The 10363-nt window shown below is 37.1% G+C and overlaps 1 protein-coding gene across 1 annotated transcript in view; it reads right to left on the bottom strand.

Moving 5' to 3' along the window:
- Positions 1 to 925: 925 nt before the first annotated feature.
- LOC107696650 (paired amphipathic helix protein Sin3a-like) overlaps positions 926 to 10363 on the bottom strand; it is a 33696-nt gene continuing 24258 nt past the window's right edge. Inside the window, exons 18-21 of the mRNA XM_016497100.1 lie at positions 8543 to 8635; positions 4211 to 4305; positions 2230 to 2431; positions 926 to 1293 (exon numbers count right to left, since the gene is read on the bottom strand). Coding sequence (XP_016352586.1) covers positions 1072 to 1293; positions 2230 to 2431; positions 4211 to 4305; positions 8543 to 8635 — 612 coding nt within the window. The 3' untranslated portion in view covers positions 926 to 1071. The remainder of the gene's footprint in view (positions 1294 to 2229; positions 2432 to 4210; positions 4306 to 8542; positions 8636 to 10363) is intronic.

Below are 10363 nucleotides of genomic sequence, written 5' to 3'. Positions count from 1 at the left end.
TTCTAAGTTCTACTCAGAACACAGGCAGTGATATCACAAATTTGAATACAAGTTCAGATAAGGGCCAAATATAGCATCATGAAAACCCGTACTATTCAACATCTCAGGTTCTGGACAAACTTGAAGCTGTCGAAAACGAACATTTTCATGACTACATAACGAGAGGAGACAGAGTGACCAGACAAAACACTTGAAACAAGTACTCCATTTGGTAAGAAGTCATAAAGTGTTTTCTTAAACATCCCAGCATTAGCCTCCTCCACTAAGCTGATAAGGAAGCCTAAGAACTGAACTACGTAACAGTGAAGGTTGTCAGAATATAAACAGTCTGGCATATATACATCGTATCTACATTACAAGAGCTTTTGTGACTGTACTTATTCTGGTGTTCCTGATTGACACATTGTGGCTGGTATCTTAGATGTCTATTAATTAACGGTAATACCTTCATTAATGGTGCTGTAATTAACCTGTGAAAAGAGACCTTGATTACATTTCATGTATATTGCGAACAATACACTTGGGAAATTCACATCATCAGTCCTGGTTTAGCTGCATAGCCCCAAACATGGAGGCTTTTTTAAAAACCGATGCGAGATTTTCTCTCATTTTCTGAACATGTATGTGGTTGACGTGAACCACAAAAGACATATTGCTAATAAACTACTATTCACCTTGAAGGGACGAAAAATAAAAAGCGATATACAAATGGGCATGGACTTGACCTGTATTTGTAAACCATACTTTTCGCAAAAAGCCACTCAAAAAGACAAAACTGATTCTTATTGTTTGGAAAATCGAATAAGAGTCTGACTAGAGCTGCAGCATTTGCAAGAAGTGTTTTCTTGCCCTCATGATTGAAGAACACTAAACAACTGAGTACAAAGTCCAGGGGGGGGAAAAAGATTCCAATCTAAAAATTTAAAAAGGTACAAATAAAAAAAGAAAGAAAGTGAGCAATTTTCAAAGAACTCAATGGCGGTCAGATTTTAATTTCAGTGCTACTTCAGTCATCGTAAAAACAACATAAAATGGAGGTAAAAGCCCTCCCTTCTCTTGAAAACTTGAGCTTTACAACGTAGTGCTGTAGGTGACTTTATATTTGTTAATGTTCTGGAAGTGGAGGATCTTGGGCTCACAGACGGTTCTGCAGGGCAGTAGCCCCTCCAGGCCCTCACCCATCAGCCACTTGTGAGTGGTGGCCGCCATGTCGCTGGTCACATGCTCTTTCTGCCACCTGTCTAGCCACAACTGAAAGCGCTGATGCAGACGAGTGCTTACTCTCTGGTGTGACTGAAAATCAAGATAAACAGAAATCAATCAATTGTGAAGCATCCTGATGATCTCAAAACATATTCCTCTATCACAGTGTTGACATAACTAAATTGTCAACACTGAAGTTAACCGGTAAGTTGGTAAATTGGTAAGTTAGTAAGTAAATTTAGTAAGTTAAAGTGGGGTAATTGGTGGGGTAAATAATTTTAATTAAAATGCGAATACATGAAAAAAAAAATCAAGATGCAAGCTGAAACCATACTTTCCCCTTAAAAAAAACTATTGTTACTGAAGGGAAGTAGAATCATGAATATTCTGGTTCACAAAATCAATTGTGGATTGTTAATAAAAAAATTATTTACTCACCCTCCTGTTATTTCCAAACCTGTATGACTTATATTCTTCAGTGGAGCATAAAATGATATTTCGATGAATATTTGTAACCAAACATTTCCAGTTGCCATTTGGTATTTTGTGTCTATACAAGGAAAGTCAATGGGAACCGAAACGGTTTTATTACCAGTATTCTTCAAACTATCTTACTTTGTACTGTGGAACATAAAAGATGATGTTTTGAAAAATATTGGTAACAAAAACAATAAATAATAAAAGTTTAAATTCACATTTTCTGTTTCTAAGTCAAGTCAAGTAAAAAAAAACTGTTTTATTATAAATATTCTTTAAAATATCTTCAGTAGAACTTACAGGTCATGCAGGTTTGGAATGACTTGAGTATGAATAAATGCTGAAAAGATTTTTGGGTGGACTATCCCTTCAATATATCAACGCTCCCAGTTTCTGTTCATAAAAAAATAATTATTTAATTGAAACCATAATAATTACAGTAGAAATATCAGAAATTTAATTTGGGAGGGTGGGGCTTCAAATATTGTGTTGGACAACTCTTGAATCAAAACGTTTGAGAACCATTGATCTATCATCTACAGTATATACCTGATGCGCTCTCAGCTGCGCAGTGCGTCGGTACATGTAGTCCTCCGACTTGAAGACATACACCATCTTGTAAGAGTTGAGCTTAAACATGCACTCCATTTTTGAGTCCTCACTGCCCTCTGAGGATTTCTTGGCTGTTTCTTTGGCCTCTCTCACCTGCATCTCCTGACCTCTCTGGCACTTCCGGACTCGCCTTAGGTTCCTTAAAAAGAACAATGCACATTGTTTAATCTTTCTTAAATTTAGTACAAATGCTATCAAACATGTTAAGGCTCAGCATCAGACAGCCTAAGGAGAGGAACATCCAAATCAAAAAGAAAAATTATGCACCAATGCAACTGTCTACAGTGCACCTGGGTCTCAACAGATATGATAAATTATCAACAAAAATGATAATCTCCACTGAAAACTCATATCCATGGCAAAACCACATATTGATTAAGTGCCAAATCAAGGTACTGGATGGAAAAACAAAAAAGAGGTAATTTCCCTGCTTCAATTAAAGACTAAAATTAGAAGTGTACTTACCTAAGGTTACAGATGTGAATGGGCATAGAAACCATGACTCTTATTTTGAATTCAGGACTTCACTTAAAGAAACTAGCCAATCGTCACAACAAAAAAAGAAACCAGGTAGGGAATCAGGTTAAATGGCCAGGATATGGGTTGACATTGTGCATTATGCATTATGCATTGCATGACCATGCACTAGAAGTGTTTGTTGCATTAATTGTTGCATTAATGTCAGCTACTCAACCTCACACTGCACATAAACAGAAATGAATCAATCCAAAAATAAATAAAAATGTGACTGTCAGTTTGTTGGATGAACATGGAGACATCAAGAGCATCTCTCCAGCACTGCACATAAAACATGCATTACGAAAACTGAAAGAGCAAGCAAATCAATCATCCTCCCATGCTAGAGCTCAAACGTCTGTTGGAAAGAAATAGACTACACGCACATTTGAGGATAAAATTCAGACCAGAGTTTTATTGACAAGCCCCTCTCTGAAATACAGCCGTCAGACTGTGGTGAGTTGAAGTTCAAGTTCGAGTCATAACACCACTTTGTAAACTGACAACCGCAATCGAACTCAAGAGAGAATCAGCAATGGGAGGACACATTGTCTCTGAGATCTCAGCATACAAGGTCTACTCACTCAAATCTTACAGACTACAAAAGCATTTATAGACAATCATGAAATCAAGTCACATACAGAAATTGATCTGTCAATAGAATTACACAAACAGACCACAGCACACTTTATGTGAGAAAGCAAAGACGTTTTGTGAAACCCAAAATTGGGCTACTTTAAAAAGTTTATGAAAATCTATTAAAAAGAAAGTACAGATCTGAACAAAGCACTCTGCTTTTTTTGAGAACAGGCTCATCTTATCTAAATGCACAGTCTTCAGCCTCTTTAGAAAGTTGCTCTTCTAAAGAACATGGTGACTCAACCGAACCCTGTTGAGAGCAGGCATATAAAAACATCTTCCATATTCTCCGATGAAAAACAAATATTAAAAATGAAATGAAATTTCCACCTCATTAAATGTGTTATAAGTCTCAACCGTGAAAAAATGGTGCACATAATTTTAGATAACACCTCTGCACACATTCCCCACAAACACACCATACTTACAATTTATAAATAAGCGTAAAAGAACCAATATGTCTGTATTGTGGCCACATCTGAGCAAAGATAAACAGCTTAACAATGAGTTTTCATTAAATAAATTCTCAATAAAGTGCAAATGCAAGCAAGCAGAGAGCTTGGGTGTTTGGGTAGAAAAAAACAAAACAAAAAAAAACAACAACAGGTGATTACAAACAGGCAGCACTTGTACAGTGTGACTCCCAGACATTTCCAAAGACTACCGAAAGCATTCCTGGGATGTTCCTGTCTTGAGCTGATGCTTCATGCGAAGTTTAAAGGACTCACGGCTCTAAAGATGGGTGTACTTGGCTGAGCCTCACCTGGGTAGAAACACAGGCTTCTGGGAGAGGTGCTCTCGCAGCTCTGGAGAGGCCGAGCTGGTGTTCAGATATCGCTCCACGTAGTCGGGCCAGCGCTGAAACACACAGGCAGACATTCAAGGTTACTTTTACAGAATTAAGAGTCACTGTTAATAGCATTACTGTCTAGAACTAGGGCTGTGTATCGGCAAGAATCTGGCGATACAATACGTATCACGATACAGGGGTTGCGATACGATATGTTGTATATGTATATATATATTTGATTTTTTACCAGAACACAGTGGAATCTGCATTTGTATTAATCTGTCCCTGTAACATTCAATGCTACTGAACCACTTTTTGTGCAGCACGAGTAAAGAGGGAACAATTAAGTGCTTGCAAGAGTCAGATTTGACTGATCACGGGTCGAGAGGAGGGATGACCTACAAGACCATGGTGGAGGATTTGCTACTCAACGGATCCGGAGCTCATTGACAAATATCTTATATCGTAAGATGCGCTCCCTTTACACAGAGTGCGCGTGATCGCGAAATCGAAAGTGAACAGAGCGAGTGCTCATTCAAAAGAGATTTAAATACTCCCCATTGATAGCGGCTCCCTGATACGCGAAAATTATATGCAATATTAGAATGTTTGCGGGAGCGGGCGGGACTGGACAAACCTTGCAGGAGCGGAACGCACACGTTGTCACCGTTTAAGTTCAGAGGTAAGAAGACTGCTATCTAGCGGTTGGGATATAAATTCAAAACGAAACAACGGATATTGTATTTATTTATTTTTTAAATATCGATATTGCGTTTTTGAGAATCGATACAGTATCGCCAAACAAAATATCGCGATACTCATGTGTATCGATATTTTCTTATACCCCTATCTGGAACTACTGAATATTGCTGAATACATGAATATAATCTTCAGGATATGCTCTGCATGGCAGTTTTATGTGTTGTTTTAGAAAGACTAATTTCTTTATATGAATCTCATATATAATGCAAAAGCTCTGATCATGTATTCTACCTCTTGAAAAATTTTCTCTTTTTGGAGCACAAGACCAAAACTGACATAATGAAATGTAAAATGAGCAGAATAAAATAACATAATTAAATAATAGTACTACAGAAAGAGTTTAAAAAAAATAAGTAAATAGGGGTGTAATGGTACACGCACGCGTACTGAAAATTTTTGGTACGGGTCTTTTGATTTGGTACCAACCAAGTGTACCAAACAAATACAGCATTGTTTTAACCACTGCACGAGTGGAATTTCATTGGAAACTTCCAGTTTTATATATTGTTACTTTCAAAATAAATAAAGTCCCATCTTTCAAATTATGTCCAGTTTTTTCAGGAAATTCAAACAATGAATAGTGTTTTGACGCTCTTTGATGTGGTGCGACAGATCGCTGTATAGGTGCTTCATTTTAAACTGCAGCGTGAAGCGCGAGTGAGCACGATCATCGCTTACTATTTCCTAATAGTTTTAACGCAAAATAAACGAGTGAACTTCTTATGCCTCATGTAATCGATCAATCAGTGTTTCAACCGCGGAAAGATGTAAAAAAAAAAAAAAAAACAGCTTGTAAACAAAATGTCACGTAGCATTTAATTTACCTCAGGCAAGTCATCAGCGTCCACAGCTCATTAGTTCACTAGAGAAATGAAGTCTAGAGAAGAGCATTTCGCGAAATATTAAACTATATACTCATATTTATTTTACTTTACCTGTTATAACATCACTATAGTGATGTCTTAATTAGGCTATTTAATTTATGTTTAAATAAATCTGTTGTGAAACAAGTTATGACAGCCACTGTGTAAATGAATATATTTCAACAACAAATAAAAATTTTATAATTTAGAAGTTAATTTAAAAACTGCATTATGTGCAATTTACATGTTTGCAAGTTGAGTGTTGATTATTATATTTAAAAATAAATAGTAATAAAATTTCATTTGGGCTCTGTTGTTAATTGTAACCTTATAGTAATGTAAAAGGGCTCCCTATAGTTTAGAGCATATGCTGAGGTAGATTTTTATTTTTATTAAGACAATTGTAATTATAATTGAATTTATTTAAAGAAATAGCAATTTCTTCAGTAAACCACTGTTTAATTAAAAATAAATAAATAAATAAACCCCCCTGATGTACCGAAAACACACCGAACCGTGATGTCAAAACCGAGGTACGTACCGAACTGTCATGTTTGTGTACCGTTACACCCCTAAAAGCAAATAAATAACGAAGTGGAAATGTCTCTGCATAATTGATGCAAAAACAATAATAAATAAATGAACTTAATGAACTAAACAAATAATTGTATAATAATGATGATGAGAAATGATTATGATTATTGTGATGGTATTAGACAAAATATTATACAAAAATTAATAGGCCAGAATAGGTGTTTAGAATTATTTTAATAACTCTAAATATTTGAAAAAGCAATATAAATTGCAGAAACTAAAAATTGGTTTAACAAAAGACAACAATTTCAATTGTGTTTTTTTTACAGTATAATTTTTTACAATCAAGCCATACTTCTTTTTCTTAACAACATGCACAGATAAATCAAATATTACTTCGGTTGAGAGCACACTGCAACATCACACACACACAATTGTTTTTTTTTTTCTGGTGGCTGAGGCTGCACCTTTGCCTTCCAGTTGTGCTACTGACGGGCTGATGGGCTTCAGAACATAGAAAAGTCCTGAGGAACTGTGGGAGCTGATGCAGAAGTGGATGTACTTTGACAACGTCTTTCTGCAAGACCCACAACCACTGTCCCCTAGAATACTGTGTGGGTCTCTTTGCCTTGGCAGTCTGCTGAAGGCACCCATAATGTCAAGGAGTCCAACACCACTGTCTGATTTCATGTAGAACTTCACAGCATCCAATTCATAAGGGTCCACTGTCTGTCACCATCTCTGTAGGTTTTATGGAAGGATCAGTATTTCCCACATATTCCTCCATTCATCAAACAGCACCTTGTTGTTTCTGATCCAGCGGATATTGCCGCAGGGAGTGTTCCTTGGCAATATGTTCAGCTGTTCGGGACACACTTATCCTGCATCCCAAACAGTGCCACAAGCCCGAATCAATTTATGAAGGAAGTCCCTGAAGAGTGAGGGACTGGCGTAAGAGTCGTCAACAAAAAGCTTGTAGTCAGTGTCCAACCATTTTTCATCCACAAGGGCTGTAAACAGAGTAATAACTCAAAATGGACTGTGCTCAAAGAGATGTTCCCTCCAAAATCCCAAGCACAAATAGAGTCTGCCAGGACAAATGTTTTTTTGTTCACCTTTGTGGGTTTTTTTCAGATGCTGGTTGAAGTACAGCTCTCGACCATTCATTCATCAACAGCAATGATCTGTAAAGCACAAAGTCGTCTTGCAGGCATCCCTACATTCCTCACGGAGTCCATTTTCAGAATACTGATATACAAACCATATCAAAACCAGACAGGAATTTTGTGCAGGACATGATTTGTGCTAGAAAAGACCTCCTACAATAGTCTGTTGAGCAGAACTGGCTCAATGCAAAGTCTTGCCGTGGCACATCGTTTCTTTCTGATATTTGGGGCCATTTAGACATTAGTGTGTTCCCAGCTGTTCTTACGGGTCAGAAACATCTGGTAGCTTAATATTTGGTTCATGAACATTGTCACCTCTCTTCTGAGGTGCTACAGGAAAGAGCAATACGGAAACTACACCATTTTCGCCATTTCCCCTTGCAGTAGCAGGTGGCACAGATGTAGCAGATGTTGTTGGATACAGCGATGTAGCAGAATGACAAACTCTGTTCCTCTGAAGGATGAATCTCAGCCTTCAAGAAACGAGTCAGCAGTAGGCCTATTGACAGCTATAATGAAGTTAGCATAACTGGGCTGTGCACTGCAGGTGGGTTTAATGACTCTGGTTTTGATGTCATAACTCTATGTGGCCCATGCCTCCCCCACAAAAAAAGTAGGATTAGCATGAACATCACGATTTTAAATCAGTTTTCAGATTGTGAGCTTTAAAATAACATACTTAGCTTGTCAAAATCAACTGAAGACAATCACACTACTGTCCCACCACCAATAGTCTCAGCCTTTTTAAAACCGGATGCGTTCTTGCATGTCACTGCGCTATTTTTTTGTAATTGTTGGTCTATGCGTAGATGAACAACTTTTGCTGTGACGCAACATTCTGACACTGTGAGTGGGTTCTTGGACTGAATAAGCTGCAAAGTAAACTTGGCTAAGGATGTTGCCACAACACTTCACCAGCAGTGTAGGTTGGATTAATAGGTTAACACTCAAAAATCTTTAGCCAAGTCTCAGGCATGTACCTCAGTATCCACAGGTCCATCCGAGTTCTCCTCCTCTGTGTCCAACAGCTCCACGGCCAGCTGCACAATCCCTTTAGACTTCTGGAACAATAACTGCAAAGAAAAGAAAAAAAAAATCCTGTTTAAATATGCATGGGTAGCAGACCCATACTCTAAAACTATTTGTAGACTGTATTTTACTAACTATAATAATACATTCAGTTTCTATGGACTCCTATAAATAGAGAGACTAAATGGAATCTGAACTACATTTTCATTTGTAAAAAAAAATAGTTGAGGAGTCATGCTAGGTATACAATCGAAGCTGTACATTTTCCCTTATAAATTCACAGGATTTAACCTAAAATGGTGAGAAAAAAAGACACTATAGATACGTATCTATCTACACAGATGAAACTGTGGTTAAACAAAGTAGTTAAATAAAGAGGAGGTGGTGAAAAGAGGCAGCAGATAACAGCGTGACATTGAAAAATGTGGTCATTAAAACAAAAAGCACTGATTTTGGCCGATTAAGCCACTTAAGACCGATAGCTTGATGGATGGTCAATTGGTTTGCTTGAAAAACCAACAGAAAAGTCTTATCAGCATTTCCAATACAACCATCCTTTACCGTGACTTCAACTTTGTAACTGTGAACGCAATTGTAGTACAAAAAAGCACTTTATTTCTTTTAACACACCATAATATCTCCTCTCCACTACTGATAACACTCTAATCCGTTTTGCTTTTCTCAAAAGTGACAGCATAAAAATTTAAGTCTAAAAGTAAATTCAGTTTTGATGTGAACACTTGGCATATGCATACAACTGAACATGTATACACAAGTATATTGAATCCAAGCTGCCAAAATTACTCTTTTTCTGCAGCTTCCAGGTTTTTATTACATAATACAATAGAGATGAAAACATCAGCACAAGACTATCTGCACAGACAGATCAACGCCTACTACTTCATCATTGCCTATTAAGCCCCACCCACTCATTTGTTATACAGACAGAAGAAATACTATAGCAGGATCACTGGACTAAAAATAACATTACTTTCCAAAGGACCCTAATATTAGGAAAACATCTATTTATTTTCAACTACGTAAATGTCTCCAAAGATAATTATTTGTTTGCAAGCTTTGCAAACAGACTTTTATTGAAAGACATAGACCTGACAGGAATGGCACAATATATACATAACCATGTTATACCAGTGATACTACTTCAACACTTTTTTGTAAATTGCTTTCCTTAGGGAAATGTGTAAAACTTTAAGGCCAAAGTATGCTTCAGTTTTGACACAAATGTTTAGTGTATCCATACAAACGAATGCGAAACCTCAAAGCATACTAACTAAATATTATAGTTTTATGCACACTACAAAGTTTTGTCCTTGTCTAATGTCTGTGCTATTTATCTCCTGAAGTTATAAACATGTCTTTGTACTCATTTAAACTAGAACTGAGTGTCTCTTAAAGGGATCATATGATGCGATTTAAATTTTTCCTTTCTCTTTGAAGTGTTACAAGCTCTTGGTGCATAAAGAAAATCTGTAAAGTTGCAAAGACTAAAGTCTCAAATCCAAAGAGATATTCTTTATAAAAGTTAAGAATCAACCACGCCTACCTAAAACAGCTCGTTCTAACACCCCCCCACATGTCTATGTCACGATGTGGGAAGATGTGCATAACGCCGCCCAAACAATCACGCAAAGAAAGAAGGCTAACTTTTATTCTCGCTGTAGTATTGTTGCTGCCGCCATGTCGTGAAGACGCTGTGTTTCACTGTGAAAGCGAAACTACTTTGTTTGGTCTTCCAAAAGAGGACGATATCC

Source organism: Sinocyclocheilus anshuiensis, unplaced genomic scaffold (genome assembly GCF_001515605.1).
Source record: "Sinocyclocheilus anshuiensis isolate Anshui unplaced genomic scaffold, SAMN03320099.WGS_v1.1 scaffold502, whole genome shotgun sequence".
Classification (NCBI taxonomy): Eukaryota; Metazoa; Chordata; class Actinopteri; order Cypriniformes; family Cyprinidae; genus Sinocyclocheilus; species Sinocyclocheilus anshuiensis.
The sequence above is the reverse complement of the archived record's forward strand: the minus strand, read 5'-3'. Positions and strand labels throughout refer to the sequence as shown.